We start from the raw sequence: 25414 nt of genomic DNA, 5'->3' as shown, positions 1-25414 counted from the left end.
GCTTTTAAGCTCTGCTTATAGCATTCAACCACTTATCTAATCTAATGTTCTAAAGTCTTCCACAATCCTCCAAAATCAAGATGGTCGGGTTCTTTGCAGCACTAGCTCATTCTCGGGCCCCATCTTCTGCATTAGCTATTTGTATGTAGTTATGATAAAACACCACGATAAAGTCAACTTACACAAGGAAGGGTTGGTTTGGACTTCCAGAAGGTATGAGTTCATCACAGAGAGTCATGGCAGTAAGCAGCAGGTTTATTGGGAGCAGGAGGCTGAAAGATTACATCTCAACCACAACCATGAAGCAAAAACAAGTAAACTGCGAGTAGAGAAGGTATGAACTTCCATATGCCGCCTCTAGTGAAGTACTTCCTCCAGCAAGACTACACGCCTTGAGCCTCCTTGAATGGTGCCAACTGGGGATCAAGTCTTCAAATATCCAAGTCCGGGGGACAGCCCTCGTTCAAATAACTGTAGCATTATTTCTGTAGGTACTGTATGACCACAGATGATCTGTCACTTCTGGTTTCTGCAGTCACGGCCTGAGTCTCTCCTGCCTTTTGGTGAGCTCTGCCTGTTCGTTCAAGTCAGTGGCTCTGTGTAAGAAGGAAAGAATAGCACTCCAGAGTTCCCATTCCTCATAAATATGGATAATTGTCTATGCCTTAAGTTGGTAACATAGGATAATAATATTAACCCCTTGACAAGGTGATGTTGATAGCTAGAGGTGGCACTCGTAAAGCCCATGGCCCAGAGGAAGTGATCTGGTGGTGACATGGTGGTGGTGATGACTCTTCAGAAGACTTATATGGACACACACACACACACACACACACACACACACATGCACACACACACACACACGCACACACACATATATGCACACACACATATGTACACACGCACGCACACATACACCTTAGTCCTTTCCCTTAGCCCTTATTGCCCACTCACACTAAACGCACCTAGAGATCCGCCCTTACCATTCCCTTACAGACCTGCCTGAGGGTTCCCTCTACCCTCTGGTGTCCCTCAACACCTAAGAGTCTAATAAGTCAGTAATAAGTTATTTTCTTCGTCCACTCTTGACCCTCATCTTCTTGTCACCGTGGCTCTCTCCTCTTCTGTGTCCTACCCAAAGATCCCAGCCGTTCCACTGAGGGTCACTGTTCCAGCTCACTGTTTGTTTCTAGTTTTTTTTTGCTCTGCTGTCTTCTGCTCCCCAGAACACTTGGCGACTGGGATTTCACTAGCTCAAACTTCCATGCTCTTCCTTATTCTTGTTGGAAATCAACCATAGCAAACCCTCGACGTTAAGGACTATGACTCCTGTTCCTCACCACAGTGCTTCATCAATAGAGGTAGACGTAAGAATATGGAATTCCTCTGGAAGCCCATGGTTGTTGGGTAGCTCAGCTCAGTGATTTTACTATTTGGGTAATTGTGGGTAGTCTGGGAACTTGATGGACTGATTTTTTACTATCAGTTGAAACATCGACTCTATCTCTTGTTGATTCCATATGTCTTAGGTGATGCTGTTGTGTTCAATACCAGTGACATTAGCTCAGGTGATATGTAATGAGGGAAACAGACATTTAAATTTTTTGTTACAATTATTTATTGTGTGTGTGTACATGCCTGTGGGTGTGTGTGCCCTGTGTATGAACGGAAGCCAGAGGACAACTTGCAAGAGTCGATCCTCTTCTTCCACCATGTAGGTCCCAGTAATTAAACTCAAGTCGTTGGCCTTGGAAACCTTTCCTTTAACCTGCCTGAGCTACCTCACCAGCCTGAAAACAAATGTTTTCTAACCAAAAATGATATGACTATTTCTAAATCCATTGAACGTGGTTGTGCTGTTATATCCTATTTATGTTTCTACGAATGCAATACATCACTTCCCTGCCGTACTGTGTTCCAACCCCCCTTGCTAACCAACGCCCTCACTGCCATCATCAATACTGGCAACTACGTTTTGCTGAAGGGGAAGTTCACGGTCAACGTTAGCGACAAGTACTCAGTGCAGGTTATTTGTAGGGCGTTCATTCTTAGTCTTGAGTCTCCGAGTCTAGAAAGCAATAAAACGTTCTGTGCACTCCTCCACATGACGTCTGTTGCTCCTTCAGGGTCTGTTTCTCCCTTACACAGGGTCAGGGGTGCCTGGGATGAGGAGAGTGGAATTTGAGAAACACGATTTTAACCTTCCACCTTTGGAAAGTGCTCAGAACCCAGTTAAGCATGGGCCACGGCTTGGGGGCTGCTCTGCTCTCTATGGAGGTTATATACTCATGTATCTCTTGCTTTCGAGATAATTGCTACAGCTGCATTGTGACTCGAATTTGGAACCTACCTCAGGGCATCTTAAAGAAAAGCTCTTCACCAGGGAGAAGTAAGCCACCAGAATTCCCATTGCTTATCAAGTCTGATGAAATGGCTGGCCAGAGCGGGGTATTTGGGGATTCTGTGCTTTTTCCTGAAGGAGCGGTGGTTGGGTCCACATAGAGGTGCTTGAGGAGACAGCCAGGGGAGAACCAAATTATTGTTTCCTATCACCGAGGCGTGATAGACGGCCAGAGTTGTCTGAGAAGGATTCCCACTCTGACACAATTCCCGTGTATTCTCTTTTCTTTTCTTTTCTTTTCTTTTTTTTTTTTTTTTTTTTTTGGTTCTTTTTTCTGGAGCTGGGGACCGAACCCAGGGCCTTGTGCTTCCTAGGTAAGCGCTCTACCACTGAGCTAAATCCCCAGCCCCGTGTATTCTCTTTCTAATCCAGTTCAGTCATAACAGTCCACACCTTTCCCTGTTCTCCTGACCCGTGGCGAGGCTTTCTTACACTAGTGCTGAAAGAAAAAAAAATCTGTCCACATTGTATCTCTTCACTCAGCTACAGGGATTTCCCTTTGGTATGGAAAGAATAATCTTACAAATTCCACTATAAAATATACAGGAGAGAGAAGTAAGATTAAACTCCAGGGGTGCGAGCTGCCGTCGACACTTCCTTCAAAAAAATGAGCTGAAGGTGAGATCTCCTTGGCATCACTCCTGTCAGTGATCGATTATGATAAATCGTCTGAACTGTCTACGCTGCTACTCACCTTTGATTTAAAATGTGCGGTTTAATTTTCTCTTGGTTCCTCAAGACACTCAGACATAAGCGGTACTCAGCGGGGCCCCTGGAACCATTAGCGGCACCACACTCCCTAATCGCCCTTTCCCCTTCTCTGCCCTGAATATTTTTAGTGGGTAGCAGCTATCTCCTCTCTGGCAACCTGCCCTGCCTTCCTGCTTACTCCGTGGAATTGCCCTCACGGGTGTTTGCAAAGAGACTTGTCTGCTACTCAAGTGTCACTAAAGGAGAGGGGGTGGGACCAGAAGAGCTTTAAAAGGGAGAGGAGAATCTTTCTGGGTTCCAAAAGGAGAAGCCATCAGGGAAGGAATCCTATCTGCATATTTCGTCTTTAGCCCCATCCCTCATTCCCGGTGGGGTTTGGAACTTTCCATCAATTCTTTCCCTGTCTCATTTCTCTTTGAGCCTTTGCCTAGCTGTGCCTGTCACAGCGAGAAATCAGTCACCCTCCGCCTTCCAGCACTCTTAGGCTCTGAGAAATTTGGCATACGGGTGTCAGGTATTAAAACAGCTAAATAAAAGATGCCCTGGGGCTGAAGGCCAGCGTGGCTGGAAGTTCTGGGGGTCAGAAGCCTGACTCCGCCTGCTCCAAGCTCTAGCAATTTAAGTCACCCGGGGGTTTTTTGTTTTGGTTTGGTTTGGTTTTTCTTGACCTTAGAACCACCGAGACCATGCTGTTCTCGCTCACCTTCCTGTCGGTGTTTTTAAAGATTACTGTACTCAGTGTCACAGCACAGCAGACCAGGAACTGTCAGTCAGGTCCTCTCGAGAGAAGCGGGACTTCCACGTATGCCGCCGCCGGTAAGTAATCCGAGAACAGAAGTCCACCCGGACCAGGTCCGTGCCTCCAACCATCTGTTAACTTTACCTTGTACACCTGCGCCTTTCCCCACTGGCTGGCCTTTGGGTGTGTGTGTTTGCTTAAGTTGTGTATTCTGAAGTGTGTGTGTGTGTGTGTGTGTGTGTGTGTGTGTGTGTGTGTGTGTGTTGGTAGATGGTGCCAATTATAAAATGTCACCATTCTCCACTGTTCTGTGCATGAGTGAATAAGCCTCACTTAAAACCAGCTGAATATTCATTTAAATCTCAGTCTTTTTTGTGGAGATAGTAAGTAGCACCTAGCTGATGAGCTCGTATTAGAAACTGGGGGACCAAATGGTGGCAGTCGATCTTGTTGTTGAAAAGCCTTCCTTCTGATAACTTCATGGCAGCAAGTGGCAAAAAGTCAATGAATGTTTTTTTTTTTAAACAAACAAACAAACAAAAACCGGGTCTCAAGTTCAGCCTCTGATCCTCCCTACTCTGAAGCTCTGACCCAATTCTCCAGTTCTTAGTAGCAGGTACACTGACTCTGCAAACTGCTGAGAAGTGACAAGGAGTAATGAGCCTCAGCCCCTGTCCTACAGACAGCATTTTCTCCAGGAGAAATTGGGAATTTTTCTGATTGCACATTACAGCACCTAACACTACACAGTTGGAAACGTTTTCTCACTGTTGATTCTTTGTGGGGTGGAGTGGGGAGGGGCAGGGGTGGAGTGGGGTGAGTCCCAACCTGCTGCATAGGTGAGGAAGTTACTTCCATTCATCCAAGGGTCCACACTGTCCGGGAAATCCTTGTCATTTCTCATTCGTGGTTTTGAGACAGTGTCTCCCTCTGTAGCTCAGACTATCCCAGGACTCACTGTGCTTCCTAAGGACTGGGATTACTGGTGCGCACCATGGTTCGCTCATTTCTTATCTTCCTGCTCATTTAAGATCCGATCTGAGTCCCTTAACAAAAAAAAAAAAAATCAAACGAATAAATAAGGTAGAATGACGAGAGCGTACTAGGTTTTCAGAAGAGAAAGCTCTGCAAGGTAGAAGAGAATCGTGGGAATAAGAGCTAGAGCCCTGCTGCTGCGGGGACCTCCAGCCGGAATAGTTCAGAGGAACTGCACGTAAGGAAATCAGGTGTTCACGCCCACAGGTCCAGCCTGTTACCAGGAAGCATTCATTGCACCCACAGAGCAGATCTCTGGGGTTCTATAGGAGGGCGTGACTGCTAATTACAAGTAATCCAGGACCTAGGGCACTTCACTTTGCATATGAATACTCAGATTATGTCCGAAAAGGGTTGGCAAAAGTCAGAACTGACACCACCCCACACCCCCACCCCCGCTGTGAGCCCTTAGCTCTCGGAGAAAACCTTTGGGTACAGTTGTGTTACTGGGACTGGAATGTTCCTGGGGTGGAGGAGAGCCCCTGAAGTTGGAGAGTGACCGGAGTCAGGTCCTGCATTAGCGCTGGTAAGGGGTAACGGTGGGAACCTATCACGCAGCTGGGAGCTGGAAGGGACAGGCCTGGTCCTTGGGCAGAACTTAAGAAGAGGAAGAGACTGAAGCAGTGATCGTGTGTGTGTGTGTGTGTGTGTGTGTGTGTGTGTGTGTGTGTGTGTGTGTCTTCTGTGTCTGTGTCTGTGTCTGTGTTTGTGTCTCTGTGTGTGTGTGTGTCTGTGTTTGTGTCTGTGTGTGTGTGTGTCTGTGTTTGTGTCTGTGTGTGTGTATGTCTGTGTTTGTGTCTGTGTGTGTGTGTGTCTGTGTTTGTGTCTGTGTGTGTGTGTCTGTCTGTCTGTGTGTGTCTGTCTGTCTGTGTTTGTGTCTGTGTGTGTGTGTGTGTGTGTCTGTGTCTGTGTCTGTGTTTGTGTCTCTGTGTGTGTGTGTGTGTGTGTCTTGGTTCTAGGGAATAGAGTGCCTCTGCCTTGTGTTTCTACCCACTCGTGCTGCAGGCTTGAGTGCTTTTCAGAGGTAATTTGCATCAGATTCACAGGAAGCTCAGACAGAAATAGTGACTTGGCGAGATTGTGTCACAGTGTGGAAGAAATAGATTTTGGAAGCAAAAAGGCTCGATTTCAAGTTTGTGTTACCTTCCTAATTGTTGGGTTATTTTACAAATCTCCCTGGGAAGTGATGTTGGTTTCTTGAGATCGTGGTTGGGATGACTGGAGGTCATAGTGAAGTATCCCACGCCCAGTGGTTGGCTCCCCATCTCCACTAAAGTTCTTTGGTCAGACTGTTCCTCGTATCGCCTTCTTCTGAGCACTGCAGCAGCATGGTTCGAACTTCAGAGCATGGCCCTGGGCCTCTTTACTCCCCGTTGTTTCAGGTCCCAGTTTTAAACTCTCTTCCTCACGCTGCATCTTGGGTTAGTGGAGAACTGCCTAGATCACACCCTGTCACCCCTGCATTCCAGCGGATAGCATTTCTTTCTCCTCTGTAAATAGATAATGGTGACATCTTCTATTCCCCGCCCCCCACGCACACACACACTTAAATTCCACTTGTACCTCTCGCCTTTGGCATCGAGACTGTTCACCTACGTGGCCAACCTGACCTAGCAAGAAGCATGCTTTACGGGCTAACAAAATCCAAACAAAATCCAGGTGAAATGCCTTGCGGTCGCTGTTCCTGTCAATGCCGATCAGCCAAACCAAGGGATAACAAAGACAGGATTTGGTTTTCTTTGCAATCACCAGACTTGTTTTCTTGGCTTTTATTTCAGCGAAAACAGACGAGGACAGTGGCGAAGAACGGTTAGCGAGTGGTTTCTGAACTTTTAAAACTCTTTGCCCTGCAGGACAAATGTCAGTTGGATAAAACTGTCCCTGCCTGGCATCTAAACCTGTGTTATTTGTCCTTGGTAAATGACAGAAGAAACCCGGCCTCGGAGAACTGGTTATGGGAGGGATCTGGGCGTGGCATCGAGTTAGCATGACGGTGGACTGCTTTTAGCAGTAGACAATGAGGTCACTGATTTCAGAGAGGGCTGCAGTTTGGTTGGTTTCCCAGTCACGTGCAGTGCAGAGCCATTTTCAGATAAAGATCTCGCCAGGTTTTCGCTTGGTTTTAGAAAGGTTTCTTTTGATGCCCAACTACCAAGAAACTGGGACCGTGTTTCACCTGTGTTCTTTCTGTGAATATAAACGCTAGAAACAGATAACCTGCCTTGCTCAGGTCTCTGCCCCACTACACGTGAAAGGCCTGTCTTATTTTCTACTCCAGAAAAGAAAGCTGGTTGTGCCCTCTTCGTGGGGTTGTTGTCAAACACTGGGTAACTCGTGGTCCTGTTCCCCAGTCACTCAGAGTTGCCTGCAGAAGCAGTACATTTCCTCCCAAGGAATTCCTAAAAGTTTTCGAGAAAATTTCCAATTTTGTGAAATAGCCTAGTGTTTACTTTAGCTTTAATTATTACTGCCAACCAGATTGGTATTTTTTTTTAATTATTTTATTTATGTGAGCACACTGTAGCTGTCTTCAGACACACCGGAAGGGAACATCAGACCCCATTACAGATGGTTGTGAGCCACCATGTGGTTGCTGGGATTTGAACTCAGGGCCTCTGGAAGAACAGTCAGTGCTCTTAACTGCTGAGCCATCTCTCCAGCCCGGAGTGGTAGCTTCTTTATGCTGTAGTGTCTAACACTGGAGTTTTACTGGGAGTCTCTGCTGTCTGTCCATGTCTTCCCCAGCTTGTCCCATTTGCTAGGCACTGAGATGAAAAGACTACTCAGTGTCAGGCCTGTGGGGATGACCACCATTTTTGCCAGGTGCGGAAGAAGGAAAAATTTTTTAAATATTTTTTAAAGGAAACAAAGGGCTCTTTCCATTTCCTGACAGGCCTCTTGCTCTCTGGAAATGCATTCTCTTCCATAGTCGAGCTACAAGCAGGCAAACCGATCCGGGGAAATTACGAGATGGTGCATGCAACCCTGTCTGCTTTAGTAGGCTCGCTCCTTAGCATTGGCTTCCAGAGCTGGGAGTTAGGGAATGGAGAGAACCTCAATTCTCTTAGCCTGACACAGGCCAGGACCTTACTCTTATCGCCCCTTGACTCTTCCAAGTCTATGGTTTGAATATGCACATATATTTTTACTTCTCTCCTTGACTGTCTGATTCTCCCAAGCAGGCCAAGCATGTTCGTGTCTGTCAGTGTTTGGATTTCCCAAATACTCCCTACGAGTCCTGTCATTGTGTGAACGTGCAGGCATTTAGGACCCAGCTTGCTTCTGTGGTAGGGACTCGTGTCAACCACTGATTTATTTGCAAAGCCCCAGTGACATACTAGGAAAGGCCTTTCATAGGAAAGCGTGCTCTTCCTGTAGTCTGTCTGCCTTCTCCACACAAGCTCTGTGGGACATCCTGTTTCATTCAGGAGGTAGCTCTTTCTGGGGGTAGGGAGTTGCTAGGAGACAGAGACTCAGAAGACCTCCCAGCAGCAGCCTTGGTCTTCCCTGTGGTACCTCAGTTAAGAAGAAGGGTTTCACTTCATTTGCATATTAGCAGGGCCCTTTGCTTTGTGTTATTCTGATAATTTTCTCAGACGCTGCCGTTAGCTCCCGGGATGAGCCAGGTCTACAATGTTAGTCATCATTCTTACCATCCTTGAGGGCAAAGTATTTTTTTTAATTTTTTATTTTTTTTTAAAGATTTATTTATTTAATGTATGCAAGTACACGGTAGCTGTCTTCAGACACACCAGAAGAGGGCATCAGATCTCATTACAGATGGTTGTGAGCCACCATGTGGTTGCTGGGAATTGAACTCAGGACCTCTGGAAGAGCAGTCAGTGCTCTTAACCACTGAGCCATCTCTCCAGCCCGAGGACAAAGTATTTTAATATTTTTTTATGGTTCCTTAGATCACATTTGCTCTCGACATTTCAAATAAAACGCTCGTTTAAAGTATTTTTCAGTGTATTTCTGAATATATAAGTTGTGGCCCAGAATTCGGTTCTAACCAGATCAGGACAGAGAACAGTGGAGTTAGAACTGAGGTGGAGGCTTGACCCCTTTGAGTATTTTTCTTCCTCTGTCTTAAACATCTTTTTGTCTGGGTAAAGTATAGCTGCTATGCCTTTAAATCTCAGCTCGAATGAGACAGAGGCAGGTGGATCTCTGTGAGTTCAAGGCCAGTTCCATCTACATAGTGGGATCCTGTCTCAAAATACAGAAAAAAAAAAAAACTTTCTAGAACACTCGTGTAACATGTATCCATTGGCCAGTATTTATATGTTTAGCCTTGCAGTTTTGACAAACTTTACCTACATTTTTGTTACTTGAAAGCAACAAAAGGAAAAGCAATTGTGTTAGTTACAAATAAGACCCACATCAAATTATACATCTTAAATTTAAAAAAAAAAGATTTTAAGCAATTGTTTAATCGTTTAGCTCTTCTTTGGGGTGTTGGACATTAAATGTCACTTGGTGAAAGTTGTTTATCTTGGGTCATTTAAAGATGTTTTCTTTGACAGAGATCTTAAGGACACATCTGATTCAGTATTTAAAGCTCAGAGGATCGAAGGGAAGGGCCTGAGAGTAAAGATTTTATCCAAGAATTTAGCACAGGCTTAAGCTTCTTCATGAATCTGCCTTAAGACTAGAAACCGCTGGTTTCTGGAACGTAGGCAGCTAGGAATTGAGGCGATGGATATTACGGTAGAAGGGCCTTGGGGGGTCCTGTAGCTGATTCTGCCACTGCGGGCAGAGGCACCCCCACACCACGCACATGTGGCACAGAGCTCACGTCAGAGGACAGCCTGGGAGGTTGGTCCTCACTCGAGCTGACCTCAACTCCACCTCCCATCTCGATGTAGGAGGACTGGAATTACAAACGTGTACTACAGCCTCTGACTCTGTGTGTGTGTGTGTGTGTGTGTGTGTGTGTGTGTGTGTGTGTGTGTGTGTGGTCTGTGGATTTGAACCCAGTTCCTTACGCTTGTTGGGCAAGTAGTTTACCCACTGAGCTACCTCCTTAGGTCTGAAAGAAGTTTTCTAATTCTTTGTGTTGGTAAATCCAGGTGAGTCTAGTTATAGTGGTCTTTAAATAAAGTTGAGCATAATTCAGTTGAAAGGCAGAGAGATAGTTAAACTGCTCACTTAAAATGAAAAATTCCTTACAGCACAAAAGTTACAATAGAGTCCATTGTTTCTCAAAACTTCAGCTTTGAAAGAGCTTTTCTGGTTATCTTGATTGCGGAACTAGCCAAGAGACAGGCACATGACTCAGAGGAACAGTAAAATCCAGATATGGATTCACAAGCATGCTGTCTGATTCCTCACGAAGCTACAAAAGCCATTTTATGGTGAATGAGGTTTTTTTTTTTTACCAAACAGTGCTGCACTATTTAGACAGCTAGATGTCTGGATGTTCTAGTGTCTGTAAACAACACATTGGACCCGGATCCTAACTGCACACGCTAACATAGGTGGACTCAGAATGTATTGTGGACCTGAATTCAAAATATAAAACTACGAAGTTTTTAAAAGGGGACATCTTTGTCCTGGGGTTAAGTAGGGAGTTCTGAGAAATGATACAAGAACAGAATTTATAAAAGAAAAATTGACAAATTGTAGAAGTTGCCCCGTAGAAGGTGCTGATGCAATGATGAAGCCAAGGTCCTGCTGGAGAAGGACTGCAGTTGGCTATCCGACAGAAGGCTCATCTCAAAACGTGTTTTCAAACACTCCAATAATAAAGAACAACTTAAGAACTGGCAAAGGACTTAGATACCTAACAGAAAAGACACAGGGTATCAGGTTAGTCTATGAACAGGTGATCAACACTATGTCAGAGAGAAAATTATGCAGTCCCCATTCACCCTAGTAAAGTGAGGATTCCCATGGGGTAGGGGCAGGAGAGTGGGTTTACAGGACAGGGATAAGGACAGGGTAAACGACTGGTGAGCAGCCTTGCTTCACATCATGTCACGATTTATTTTTGAGCTTTAAAATGGTGCGTGTGCGTGTGTGCACTCATGCATGTGTGTGCATGTGTGCGTGTGTGCACTCGTGCATGTGTGTGCATGTAAGGGCAGCTACACATGGATGCCAGAGACAGTTTCCTCTGGAGCCGGAGGTACAGGAGGGATAAGTCACCTGATTCAGGTGCTGGTAATCGGTCTGTTAGAAGAGCAGTGCATACCCTTTAACTGCTGCGCCATCTCGTTAACCTCTACGTCATGCTGTCCCACGGATTACAGTCGGGGTAGAAGGTAGAGGGGTGTTCTCATTGACCCTGGTAGACTGGAATCTCCTGTTTTGAGGAGGAATGGTTTGGTCCTTGGGGAGAAATCATTGCTTCTTTCAAGCTTCAGTTTGAATATATTACATTTGGCAGGATCAATTGTAAGTTGTTCTTATCTCTTGGGGGAGGCTGGTGGGCTTCAAACATTGGCCTCCCATTGAACTATATACTCCAAACCAATCCATGCCTTAATTCCTGGAGTCCTCGAGTGTTACCTTCACATACAAAATGAGCTGGCCTCCCTTCCTTCCTCCCTCCTTCCCTCCCCTCCTCCCTCCCTCTTTCCCTTCCCCCTCCTTCCCTCCTTCCCTCTCTCCTTTCCTTCCTTTCTTCTTCCCTCCCTCCCTCTCCCCTCCCTTCTTCCACCCCTGTTTTCTTATCTCTCTTCCCTCCTCTTTCTGTTATGCAGCCTTGGCTAGACTTGAACTCTTAGCCGATCCCTCTGTCTTAGCCTCACTGCAAAGAGGACTTTCTAGAGGTGATCTTGGGATAATGCTGGAGCCAGCCTCAATCGGGTCAGGTACTGAGGAAGGTCAAAGGCTGAAGACCTCTCTAGTCTTTCACTCTCTCTTACTGTTCTGAGGGCCAGAAGCAGAAGCTGATGGATTCTGACAACCTCTCTCTCTCCCTCTCCCTCCCCTTCCCACCCCCTTCTCTGATGTCAATCAACTCCTGCTGATAGCAACAGGGGAATAAGAAAAGAAACTTAGTTACTTGGGCTCTTTTCTCTTTGGGGGGCCTCTCTGGTCAGGTGAGAGACTAGGAGTTCATTAACTTTTCTAGAGCCAGAGAAAAGAGAAGAAAAAGGAAAAGAAAAGAAGGGAGGAAGGAAGGAAGAAAGGAAGGAAGGAAGGAAGGAAGGAAGGAAGGAAGGAAGGAAGAAAGAAAGAAGTAAGTCACAGGCACACGTATTCTGGGTGAAGCAGAAAGAACTATACCCAAATTTTTATTAATGTTTTCAGCTTTTTAGACAAAAAAATTCTCTATGTAAGAAAAAATTATCTCATAGAAAAAAATGTTACACAAAAGGGGAGTTACAGAAGGATGTTGATAGTAAGTCCAAAGCAGTGTTTCATTCTATAAGCTCATTATAAGTTCAAAGCAACAGTTTCACGTGGCCTTGCTTTATCATAGTGCACACCTGTGGCTTCATCCTTGGACCTGACCTAGAATGAATGCTTGTCCTGGATCACAGATCTGTCCCTATTTCTGTCCTATTTCTCTTCTTAGTCCAAATTATGACAGCTCACTGTATTTCTTACTATACAGCCTGTACTTAACTATTCTATGAGGAGAGGACACATTCTATTCTTTATTCTAACTTTATTACATCTTCTGGCAAAACAACTAAAACCAATTCCTTAAACTGTCTTCTGAAAATTATTTTAATTAAATCAGGAATTCTATAAAGTCACTAATTCATCTAAACAGCATTAATTCATGAAAGTTCATCTTCATGTTGATCTGTGGAAAATTTGCCCAATAGTGTAGGCTATCATGAAGGAAGTAATCATACCAAGATATATAGGCAGTGAGGGTCTCCTGGTGTCCATTCATGCCAAGTCAAATAAGTGAGGAGTATTGCTGTGTTTTATAAAAAGAGCAAGATATGCTTTATAGAGAGTGGTATGATGAGGTAGGAGGGGTGCCTCACTGGGCCCATGCTGAGGCTTTCCTTCCCCCTGAGGTACCAGCCATATGATGGGTACAGTTTAGAATAGAGTTTTTTTTAGGACTATGGGAAGGGGAGTTGAGAAGGGAACAGAGACAGAGAAAGACAGTTGGGAGGGAGGGAGGAAGGAAGAGAGGGAGAGAGAGACAGAGACAGAGAGAGAGACAGAGACAGAGACAGAGATTGAGAGAGAAGGAGAGGCTGAGGTTGGCCAGGAGAGAGAGGGGAAGGGGAAGGGGAGAGAGGGAGAAAAGGAGAAAGAGGTCAGGGAGAGGAGTGAGTTGGAAGGGGCAGAGCGAGTGAGGAGAGATCAAACAGCCCCTTTTATAGCAACCCAGGCCTACCTGACTATTACCAGGTAACTGTCGGGTGGCACCTAGAACAATGCTAATGAGTATGGCAACTCAAAGAAGAGAAAGCACATCAGTTATAAGAAGCTATCCTAGGACGAAGTCTCTAGGTCAGTGCCTCACCAGAGCAAGACGGTGAGCCGTCTCCGGGGAGCTCACTCGTCCACTGCAGCTCTTCCTGAATGGCCTCCTCCAGGGTAAGAGGACAACCCTCGGTCCTAAGGACAGTGTAGAAAGAAATCAGACAAGGGAAGCAGGGATTTTTAAGGTGCTTCACTGCACTTTTCAAGATGGGAAAAAGAGCAGGGAGCCAACGCATGCAAAGCATGCATTCCTCGTGAACTGCAATCTATCGTACACTGAATTAAATAGACAGTTTCCAAGTGATGCAATTGCGGGAACTTACTTAAAGGGTCCTCCTTCATCAGTAGCTCTTGGCACACAGAGGTGAAGAAAGCAGCCTTGCAAGGAAAATGCACGAAAGCATCTCCTGCAGGGAGTTCTTGGCACTTCTGAACTATGGCATGCCAGACAGTAACGGTTCCTGGTTCATTCGGGTTGGGATCGGCAATGCAGCCTGATGTGTAGAAGCTAGGATCTGTAATGGAAAAGCCTTGCCTTAGTATATTGAATCAACTGGGTGTTGACCTTGGGATCTGTGTCCAGGCAGCTGCTCCAAACGTCTGTGTCTTCTGAACAACAGGGGCGACGGCCACTTCAGCCACTTATGTAGTGCCATCCAATTGATGGAACAACAAAAAGTGCTACTCCCCAGATAATTAAAATATTGCCTTTCTCTTCTGCTAGTCTCCACCAGTCCTCGGGACATTAACATGTGTTAAAGACTTTAATGCCTTAATGACTGAGAAATCCAGCTGAAAAGGAAGGTTTACCTTGCAGAGACTGCCGGTTTTGATTATGGCCCAGAAGACCGAAAGCAAACCCGAGTCCCTTGACTGTGGGCATGGTTAGGGGTTGGCAGGAACTGGCTGTGACTGGTTTGGGCAGTGATAATATTTTTTGTCACTTCTCAGGTCTCAGGTGGTAACCCCATTCATTTTGGGGAAGTAAGATTGAACCCCAGAAAGTTCTCTGCAGAACTGAGACTTAGACTCAAACCTCGCAGCGTCAGCATTATTCCTGAGTCACATGGATCCTACATTCAGCCCACCTTGATTCTGCTCTTCATGAGTAAGACGAGATGAAAACAATGATTGTTAAAGTCTCTTGGTACCCATGTAAGAACCATGGCTGTAAAAAGGGAGCCCGGGTGGTCTCAGCGTAATATAAAACTGTTCTGCACTTTATACTAACCAAGCTAGACTCTTCCTCAAGTCGTCACCCTGGGAGCTGTGGGGATTTAAGTGGTTGCTAGGCTCAGTATCCCCAGTAGGTGGCAGGCTTTCTTATTGCTGCCCGCTATTCCAAGTTCTTACTGTGTGGCTGAATCCTGAAAGTCCAGCACTTAGTTCACTCTTCACCTCCTTTGTCCCAGGAACCCTGTGGTGGTGACAGGGGGCAGCATCAGCCACCTTTTGTGTTAATCTAGTGAGACAGTTCGGCTGGCTCCTTGATCCACTAATGCTTCAAAAGCCTCCAAAGTGAACAGAAAACTGTCAAGCCCCCTCCCACTCAGCCGCGCGTCAGTCCCACAGACGCACAGGGGATGTGAGATGGTTTGTCTGTTCCCCACTTCAGTCCTAATTGGCCTTTTGTCTCTCGGCTGTGCCACAGGGCCTCTGTTCAAAATGCTCCATGCCTCTTTGGACTCTGTTCTGGTCCCTAAAGTTAATCTATCAACCCAAAGGTTGAGAAATTGGGGATTCTCATTGGTTTCGTTCCTTAGAAAAGTGATTCATTTTTTCTATGCACTTTCTTCTTACGGCACTGTGGGCTTTTCTGTTTGTTTGTTTTTCTGAGATGGGGTAGCAGAACCCCGTCTGTCCTGGAACTTGCTTTGTAGACCAGGCTGACCTAGAACAAAGATCGCCTGCTTCTGCCTCCTGAGTGCTGGGCTCAAAGGTGTGCACCACACACCAGATTACTTTCTTATATAGCGAAGCTCTGCCTGCCCGGAGTGGCACTGCCCACAATGGGCTGAGGGCTCCCGCATCCATCATCAATTAAGAAAATTCCCCACAAATAAGGCCATAGGGTAATTCGGTGGAAACAATGCTTTAACCGAGGCTCTCTCTTCCCAGGAGACCCTAACTGAGCTGAAGTTGACAGAACTAACCATACAGTATCTAATCTGTCTGGTCCATGGCATCATATGAAGATAAATAAGAACATGATGTGAAAATCTGCTCTTATTGTATTGTCGTTAAAACAACTGCCATAACCTGAACTGTGCCTGTATGAACTTAGTAGGTCTATGACTCTCTGTGCCTACTGGTAAAATTCTGGGCAAATACATAAAATACAATTATTTCTGGACTTTTTTACTTTAAAGTTTATTTTATTTGTGTGTGTGTGTGTGTGTGTGTGTGTGTGTGTGTGTGTGTGACATCCTCTGTGTCCACAGAGGCCCCCAACCTGGAGTTATAGACTGTTGTGAACTGCTATGTGTGCTTGGAACTGAACCCAGATCCTCTGGGAGAGCAACCGGTACTCATAACCACTGAGCTATTTCTCCAGCCCCTGTTTCTTGATTAATTAATTACTTGATTAATTAATTCACTCAAAGAGTTTTATGAGTGCCAATTATGTGCAGAGTCGGACTATAATCTGGGGTGAGGAATATTAAGGTGGTTAGAACATCCTCTGTGCTTTTTAACCTGTAAGCTCTCTATGTTTACATAACAAACAAAAACATAAGGTTGTATTGATTGCATCCATGTATCAATGCAACAAAAATTAATCATTATGTGTTAATGTGTTAATCAATCATATGTGTTCGATAAATAATTTTTTTCAAAGATTTATTTATTATGTATACAATGTTCTACCTGCATGCATGCCTGCAGGCCAGAAGAGGACACCCAGACCTCACTACAGATGGTTGTGAGCCATCATGTGGTTACTGGGATTTGAACTCAGGACCTCTGGAAGAACAGACAGTGCTCTTGACCTCTGAGCCATCTCTCCAGCCCCAAATTATTATTTTCTTAAAAGAAAAGTCATGCTATATAAGAACAAGAAGACTCTTGTCAATAGATCTAGGGCCCTGTATCCCTTTGTGGTTCACAAGTTATTAGCTCTGAGCTTGGGCTGCCTTTCCTCTATAAAACAAGTTATGCCCACATTCTGGTCCCTGGCTTCCCACTGACCAGTGGCACAAATCTATGAGGCACAGCTTGGGCTGGAGGAATGCACAGCAGAAACTTCCTGATGTGTACCCTCCATCATTAATGAAGTGTCTTCTTGTGTGTGGTTTCACTTTTCCTTACTCAAATAGTCCCATAGCAGGAGAAATTCTGGAAGATGCTCAGAGAGCCTTGCTAGCAAGCATGGGAAGGCAGGTATGTCAGTGAGGTTTTGCGTTGCTGCGTCCAGAATAGCTCTTCAGAAGAAAGGACTTATTCTGGTCATAGGTTCAGAGTTTCCAGTCTGTACTTGCTTGGCTGTGTGTTTTAAGATCCACTCTTAGGCAGAGCATCATTGTAGCGAAAACATTCTCTCCCTCTCAGCTGGCGGGAAGCAGAAATAGCAATAGAGGAAGAGGCCTGGGTTCCACAGTTCTCAGTGATGCAACCCTACTGACTCACTTACACCAAGTGGGCCCCATTTTCTGCTTTCTCTACCTCTGTTGTGAGTCTCATCCGTTGATTGTTAGAGACGGCTGACCTAGCTGTCTCAGTAAATGGCCACACAGGCTCAGCCAGGAGTGGTTCGCTTACCTCTGGGGTATTTCTTAACCCAACCAAGATGAAAACAAAAACCTCACCGTTATACAAAGCCACGTGTCTCTCAGTCAGGGCCCTTCCATGTCTCTGACGGTGTCTTGGGGCTTTTACAAGCCTTGGTGGTAACCAAGCATGGACCGTTCCCCTCTGTTCAGATGAGGGAAGAGGCTTGAGTCCATTTTATTAGACAGCTGTAGCGATGCCTATTAACATTCTCCCGATGTGATACTTCTTCATCCCTCCTGTACCGCTACTGTTATGTGTTTACTGAAATGGACTTAATGTTTTCTAGCTTTAGACCCCCAGCTCCACAGTGAGAGCCTGCTAATCTGTCACGTTTAATCCTTAGAACAACAAAGTCATTTATTAAATTCCATCACAGGATAAAAGCTTACTATTCAAACAGAATAAACTAAGGTCAACAAGAAAGGTATCAAGAATTGCTCTCTGAGCCTCCTCAGGAGTTCCGCCATTTTTCTACATACAAGGTGGTAGCAACCTGTTCTCTTCTGGTCGGAAGAGAACAAGGAACCTAGGAAATTATAGTAAATTACCTGATTTACTTCAGCAGGTTAAGGACAAACTCATCCGGTAATTCATGCTGAGGTTTCTGAAGAAGGGGTTGGGTTCCCATGCAGATAGTGAGATATGAGGTGTCAGAGTAGAAGGTGGCCGGGATCTAAGTAAGAAAGGACTCCAAGCATTGGTTAGGGCTCAGCAAGGCACTGCGGAAACCAGGGAGGTCTACTGCTAAGGGCTGGTAGACAAAAAAGTTCAAGAAGCCTGCTGAAATTAATTCCAGATGAAAAGAGAATAACCTTTTGAGTGTGAATATGTGTAACATTTGGATAGCTCTTACACTCCAAGTGCCTGGGGCCCAGGAATGTTTCTGCTTCTTTTGGATTTTGAAATATTTGCACATATATGATGAACCTTACTGAGACTAGCACCCAAGTCTAAAAAGTGATACCACACCAAGTGTTCAGTCTACCTACACAATCGGGTCTGGCACTTCCTGCTTGTGACGTCATACCGATGATCAGGGTCTGGGGTTTTTGAAGCCTTTGGAATGTCGGGATTTTAGATTAGAGAATTTCAGTCTGTATGAGGAATTCAGGTTTAACTTGCTATCCTGGGTTTTGTGGATAATGTAGCCTGTCTGTAACAGAGATTATCAGCAGTTGTCTAGGGGGGACGCTGAGTTTGCTCCTTGGCATGAACAAAGAATTGAATGATGGGGAAGATGGGAGACTGTGAGAAAGGGCACCCAAGAGCTTTAGACACTCAGAGTGGGACAAGCCTAATGCTGGAAGTTCATTAAACGGACGTCAGCTTGGGTATTTTATAGGACCTCTGAGTCCTCTTTCCCCTATTGGTCCTGTCTGGATACCCAGCCGAGTGCCCGTTTGCTGTTTCTCCTCATGGTATCTTCTGACCGCAAGAAGCCGTTGTCTCAGGAGTCTTCCCTCATAGCTCAAGTCGTGCTGACGTTTCTCCACTGTCGAAATCTTTCCTGACGTGTGGAAGCTAGCATTCAAACCTCTCATCACTGCTCCCACTTCAGACCCCCCACACCCCCGCTGCCCCCGCCACCCTCCACCCTGTTCTGTGTCAGAAAGTGGTGGCTTTGGCCACCAGATGAAGCGTGAAGAAAGAGCATCTATTTCCACAACAGTATTTGTAATTGTTGTGGTATGAATCTGGAATGTTCCCCGTGGGCTTATGCTTTGAGCACTCAGACCTGAAGTGCCATGGTATTTGGGGGACTATGGAACCTTAGCAGGTATGGCCTGGCTGGCCAAAGCAGATAACCGGGGTTGGAGTCAGTATCTTGTTCTGTTCCTCTTCCTGCTTTCTGGTCCACTATGATGTGAGCATCCTTCTCCACGACTTTTGCTGCCATGATATTCCAGCCTTCTCTCCCCACTACAAGGAGTTTGACGCTCTTAAACTCTGATTCAAAGCAAATCGATCAGGCATTTTGGTCACAGCAACCCAAAGAAATTAATGTAGCAATTTTATTCCCAGTTTACACAACTAAATTCAATGTTCATACAGACCTTTTTTTTTTTTCTGATAGGAAAACTTACCTTGTTTCTTGATAATGTATATCAAACGTACATTAGAAGAACATATATTCTCTTTAAAGAATTAATTTTTTTTCATGACTGGCGATGTACATTTCTTTTAATCCACCTATAAAGACAACGGTTTATGGGACTAGGCAAGAGTCCCTTATTCTGTATAGAACAGTTTTTATTTAAAATATGAGACTAAAAAGTTAAGTTACTTCTGCATATATTCATTGCCATGGGAAGCATTTTATGTATATCATATTAAATATCACTGAATATTTGTACCGTGGTTTCTTTCTCCCCCTCCCCCATCAGGTCCTCCCAGGTTCCTGATTTTCTTACAAGGAAACAGCATCTTTCGGATTAACACAGATGGAACAAATCACCAGCAATTGGTGGTGGATGCCGGCGTCTCAGTGGTCATGGATTTTCATTACAAGGAAGAGAGACTCTATTGGGTGGATTTAGAAAGACAACTTTTGCAAAGAGTTTTCTTTAATGGGTCAGGACAAGAGGTAAAGTACCATTATCCCCCATGGTATGTGAAGAATTTATACAAACATCTGACAAAAGTGACATACTGAATTTATAATGTGTAGATAATTTGTCTAAGGTCAGAGTTCTCTGGACAGTATTCAGTACTTGGACAGAGAGATACATAAAATTACACCACGGTTCAAAGGTGCGGGTGTTAACTGTAGGCATTTGATATGCGCATGTGGTGCGATGCCACCGATCAAGCTTACAGATAGACATGTGTAAGCCTCTAACGAAAGGACATGGGAAAATAGGTATAATCTTGGAAACATCTGATTTTGTTAAGTCAGTTGCCATGAAGACTTCATTTGCATTTTGTACCTCCGACGGTTTTCTCCCTCTGTGGATATTTGACAGCTGTCCTCTTTGGTTGTCACGAGTAAATAGGATAGGAGGATGAAGATGCTACGGACATCCGGTGCCCCATAGTGAGGCACTGTCTAACTTCAAGAGTCATTAGTGCCTGAGCCAAGAAAGGCTGTTTTATCGCATTTTTCTTCTCGTGTAGGGGGGAGAATGCCAACAGTACCCCCCAAAAAAGTTGGCTTTGTATTCTCAAAGTATTTGTACTCTGGGGGGAAAAAAACGGAGGCCAAGGATAGATAAAAAGTATTGTATTTCAAGTTCATACAAAAGACCCTTAATCTCTCTCTTGATCTGGTAGAGCTCAGCAGTGAGTCCCAGGAGGGTGTCCCAGGGGATGGATTACAGAGAGCAGGTGATTAGTGGGACCTCGAACATTTATTCCTAGCACAAAGTGCTCAGTGTTTGGGTTTTTTTATTTCTCCTCCAAACTAAACCTCTCTCCAACCAATTATTCCTAAAAGCTTCAATTAGGTGCTAATCTGTTTTAGCTCGTCTCTAATACTGGCTAGCCTCACTTTAACAAGTTCCGGTCTTCCATACTCTCCAGCCATGTGCTCTAAGAATTTGGAGCCCACCCCCCACCCTACCCCCACCCCCGTCACCAACCGAGGAAAAAGAGCATAAGCAGTTGTGGATTTATGATCAAGCCCATAGGAAAGGATTGGCCTGGGGCCTAATAACTCACCATTACACTACCATCACCCCTTCCATGGTTAAAACTTAGAAAACAGCACACTCTGAACTGCACACACTGAACATGAAAGCAATTTAAAGGAAGCGTTCATGTGAGAACACAAGAGCGTTTAAGCGTTTGGCTGGGCAGCTCAGCACGAGATCTACCCAGCTCCTAGCTTGCCGATGTCCTGAAGGGAGTGTAACCACGGTGGTAGGGTTAAGACCCCACAGGAACCTGTGAGCGTAAAAACCAAGGCTTCCTCCTACCTTGCACAATCCAAGCCCCAGGCTGCTTCTCGGGTGTCATTGAGATCTGGAAGAAGAAAAGCACTTGACGGTAGAAGGGTAGGCAGAAAAACATGAGGTTTCATAGCAAAGCTGCTTCCAGAGACGGTGGCTATAGTTCAGCCACCAGAATGTTTGCCGGGCACACATAAAACCCTGGGTTTTAGGTATATATCCACATCACTCAAGAGACAAGGGCAGGAGGGTCTGGAGATCAAGGCCATCCTCAAGGACTGAAACAGTTTGAGGCCAGCTTGGAGTACCTGAGTTCCTCTTTCAAAGGGGGTCGGGTAGGATTTCCACTCCATAATTCTGCTCAAAACCCGAGTAGAATTTTACCAGAGTTTGGAAAGACCTAAAACTGAATTCATGTTAAGATACCATCAACAAATGGAATTTTAAAAACCGTTTTAAGCATTAAAAAAAAAAAAACTTGTGAAAAATATACTGTGGCCGACCTTCTAATTTCAGTAGTACACGGGATAGATCTGGGTTTCAAAGCTTATGATATAAATAGCCCGTTCACAAGGAGGGGTGTACTGTTGTTGAATCAAAATGAAATCACTCTTGACTGTTTCATCGTTTAAAAGATGCAGGAAATGCATTTAAATGGCATATGCTAAAATGGCAGACCTGACGTGTGCGATAAAGTGGCAATTTCATTGTCAACTGTAAATATTCATAATGTTGAAAATTGGTTTTGCAGACAGTGTGCAAGGTGGATAAGAATGTTTCTGGGCTGGCCATAAACTGGATAGATGGGGAGATTCTCCGGACGGACCGATGGAAGGGAGTCATCACAGTAACAGATATGAATGGGAACAATTCCCGTGTTCTTCTGAGTTCCTTAAAACGTCCTGCAAATATATTAGTGGATCCAACAGAGAGGTAAAAATCCATCTTGTTTTGTTTTGAAGGAGATTTAAATGAGCTTCAAATCTCACCAAGATTTGTACACTGTATTACTTGAAAGGACTCCTGAGCGAGATGCACGTCTCTGGCTATACACAGACACCATTTCCCCCCAAAACAAATGGCTGGATTGGGACTCTAGACAGTTCTCCCTGCCTGATGTTCTGTTATAAAAGCTTAGTTTTCCTTCACACTTGAAATCACACGGCATTTCCAATAGGAAATATATACATATATTTGAATTCTCATTCAAAGCAGTCAGACTGCCCTGGGCAGGCACCAGAGGTGGGATCCCCGAGAGCCCCCCACTTTAGTGGCTGTTCATTCAATTATGGTTGTGCGTGATGTGTTCATCCCCAGGTTGATATTTTGGTCTTCAGTGGTGACTGGCAACCTTCACAGAGCAGATCTCGGGGGTATGGATGTAAAAACACTGCTGGAGGCACCAGAGAGGATATCAGTGCTGATTCTGGATATCCTGGACAAAAGGCTCTTCTGGGCTCAGGACAGTAGAGAAGGAAGCCACGGTTACATTCACTCCTGTGACTATGACGGTGGCTCCATCCATCATATCAGACATCAAGCACGGTAGGTTCAGCTTTTGATGTGCTGCAAAAGAAATGAGTGTAACAAATTAACTTTACTCTTGTCAACTGTCGGGGTATACATGCTTACACACAGTCACCAATTAATTTCCGGTGAGTGACTTTGCTCATGTCTCCTGATTTAGGTTTTCTCTAACCTGGTTCTGGTGACAGTACCTGCTCGTTGGCGTCTTTGTGAAGATTAAGTAAAATATATGCAAACAATACCTAGCAACACGAGTAGCCTAGGATAAGCTCTCGCAGGTTGATCGCAGTTATGGGGCTTTCTTCGTTGTCCAAGTCGTTTGTGAAGCGCTGTCTCTCGTGAGACTTGCTTGTAGAGAAAGGAAAACCTAGCCTGGTGCGAAGCTATCAAAACCAGCACTCCACCCACAGCTGACTCCTGGTTTCCTCTCCGTTTTTAATCACACTTGGATCAGGAATCAAGTGGAAGTAAACATTTAACTCTAGTAGTTCCGAATACGGAGACATAAGCCAAGTTTTAAACCTAATACGTTTTTCTAAACCAATGTGAGAAATGAAGACAAAGCGACTACAGTTCAAACAAGCAAAATTCATGTGGGGAGATTCGGCTTTAAAAACTCAAGTCATACGTGTCCCGTTATCTAACCCTCCCTCAGCCTACCCCCTTTTCTTTCCGGTTGTTTTTTTTTAGGCACGATTTGCTTACTATGGCCATTTTCGGTGACAAGATCTTATACTCAGCACTGAAAGAGAAGGCGATTTGGATAGCCGACAAACACACTGGGAAGAATGTGGTTCGAGTTAACCTCGATCCAGCCTCTGTGCCGCCAAGAGAACTGAGAGTCGTGCACCTACATGCACAGCCCGGGACAGAGAACCGTGCTCAGGCCTCTGGTGAGTCGCTGGCTACCTGGCGTGTATTCACTTCTTATGTGCCGGCTCAAGCTAGATTAGCAAGTATGGTGTGTAGGAGGGTAATTATTTATTCAACCTCCATCAGTTCTTAGCTAAAACATAGTCCTGCCATAAGGCAGATCAAAGAAAGAAAAACATATCTATCAGCCTTTGCCTTCTGCCCAACTGTCTCAATATTGGGGGCGGGGGAGGTCTGGTGGTCTCCATTTTCCCCACCAAATTCCTTCCATTCTACTCCTAAGTTCATCTCAAATGTGCAGTTCTCTCTCTGCTACGCCATATTCATCAACAGTCCGTCGGTCGGTCTGTCCTGCCTGGCCCATTATAGTAATTGGTCACTACCTGAACTGTTTCCTGCTTCTTGCCTTTAAATAACAAATCTGATCCGTCCACTCCCCTGCTTGAAATCCTCAAGGCTTTCCTTGTCATTCGGGTTGAAACTCAGCACGGATCAGGCCTGCGATGTTTAACCGACTTGCTTTAGGGTCCTCACCCTTACCTGAGAACTGAGGAAAGTTGCCCTTCGGGTCCTCAGAGAGCCCCTGCTGCTCCTGCCTTTAGGTTTTATTAAATTCTTCTGCCTGGTCTGAGGGAGAGTGCCTGAGTGCCCCTCTTGCTCTCAGATTGCATTCTGAGAGAGTGCTCCCTCACTTCCTGCTTCCCAGTGAGTGCTCCCTCACCTCCTGCTTCCCAGTGAGTGCTCCCTCACCTCCCTCTGAGTGCTCCCTCACCTCCACCTTCCCAGTAAGTGCTCCTTCACCTCCCCCTTCCCCAGTGAGTGCTCCCTCACCTCCCCCTTCCCCAGTGAGTGCTCCCCCACCTCCCTCTGAGTGCTCCCTCACCTCCCCCTTCCCAGTGAGTGCTCCCTCACCTCCCCCTTCCCAGTGAGTGCTCCCTCGCCTCCTGATCATTGGATTTATTATCAGGTGTAATTATGCATTAGCTTGCTTTCCTTTCTGTTTTCCTTCCTGCCTGTTTCTGTGTGCCATGAGGGAACACATAGCTAAATCATACGGCTTACTGCTGTGTATTTTTGGCCACTGTAACTGCGACATATAATTGTAAGTTTTAAATAATGTTAGCCAAATTAATGACTAATTGGCTAAATCAAGTCACAGACTCAAATTTCAACTTCCAAGCGCAGTAGTTGTTCATTGAACATTTTAGCATCTAATTGCTGGGGTTGCATGTTTCAAACTGTGTGCGTGTGTATGCATCTGTGTGTGTGTGTGCGCGCGTGTAAGTATGTGTGTGTGTGTCTGCGTGTTAGCTAGTTCAGTGTGTAATCTGCCACATAAAACACGATACACTGCCATCTCATATTCAAGTGAAAGTTTTGCCTCTTATATTTATTAACACAAATTACTGTGTTTTGTGATGAGCTCTTCACACATGTGCTTCAATCAAACTCATCTCCATTGCCCTTTCTTGGGCCCCTCCTACTCCTACTCTTCCAACCGGGCCCCTCCTCCACTCTCCTCCTCATGCAAACATTTTAAGGAAGTTTCTAAACACGCTTAGTTTTATTCCCAAATAGCCGCGCGGGTCAGTGCGCAGTGGATGTGCCGCACGCATCCTTCCTAGCGAAGGCCGTTAGGGTTTGTTGATAGTGTTGAAGTGTTATGGACTTTTTGATCTGTGCTGCACTCGGTGTGTAGCCCATCTTCGTGTTTGGGCGTGGCTCCTACAGGGAACCACAGAGCTGCACTTGACTCGTGGCTCCTGAGAGGGAGGCTGGCATCAAGGGGGCGGGGCAACCTTTGCTATTTGTTACCCAAACGGACAGTGAGAATCTTTTTTTTTTTTTTTTTTTTTTAATTTGGCCTTAAACTGAGCTAGAAAGTCAAACTTCTGTAGCGGCAATGCTTCCGACGGAGGATGTGAAGAGCTGCAAAGACTAAAATACTTGGCTCCTAGGCAAAGAAGTTTTTAACTCCTGATCTCAATTCATGAAGCAGAGGCGGTAGTAAGGAATTATCTGCGAGCCGTAGTAGCGCCTTAGATTGCAACAACCTGGCGGCGACTTCGT

The 25414-nt window shown here is 45.2% G+C and overlaps 1 protein-coding gene and 1 long non-coding RNA gene across 4 annotated transcripts in view; one reads left to right on the top strand and one right to left on the bottom strand.

Moving 5' to 3' along the window:
• Window positions 1-237: 237 nt before the first annotated feature.
• On the bottom strand, window positions 238-6251 carry LOC147996542 (uncharacterized). Its single transcript, XR_015676922.1, has 3 exons — window positions 6030-6251; window positions 3816-4897; window positions 238-2160 (listed from the first exon to the last, which is right to left on the bottom strand). It is a non-coding gene; the product is annotated as an uncharacterized LOC147996542 (long non-coding RNA).
• Egf (epidermal growth factor) overlaps window positions 3424-25414 on the top strand; it is a 78953-nt gene continuing 56962 nt past the window's right edge. For 2 of the 3 annotated variants that reach the window (XM_087616358.1, XM_087616359.1), the window contains exons 1-5: window positions 3670-3928; window positions 19442-19641; window positions 21696-21877; window positions 22262-22489; window positions 23162-23364. In XM_087616358.1, coding sequence (XP_087472484.1) covers window positions 3799-3928; window positions 19442-19641; window positions 21696-21877; window positions 22262-22489; window positions 23162-23364 — 943 coding nt within the window. In that variant the 5' untranslated portion in view covers window positions 3670-3798. 3 annotated transcript variants of the gene reach the window in all.

The sequence above is a fragment of the Rattus norvegicus genome, chromosome 2 (assembly GCF_021556685.1).
Source record: "Rattus norvegicus strain SHRSP/BbbUtx chromosome 2, alternate assembly SHRSP_T2T, whole genome shotgun sequence".
Classification (NCBI taxonomy): Eukaryota; Metazoa; Chordata; class Mammalia; order Rodentia; family Muridae; genus Rattus; species Rattus norvegicus.
Note: the sequence above shows the minus strand (reverse complement) of the source record. Positions and strands in the feature narration are given on the sequence as shown.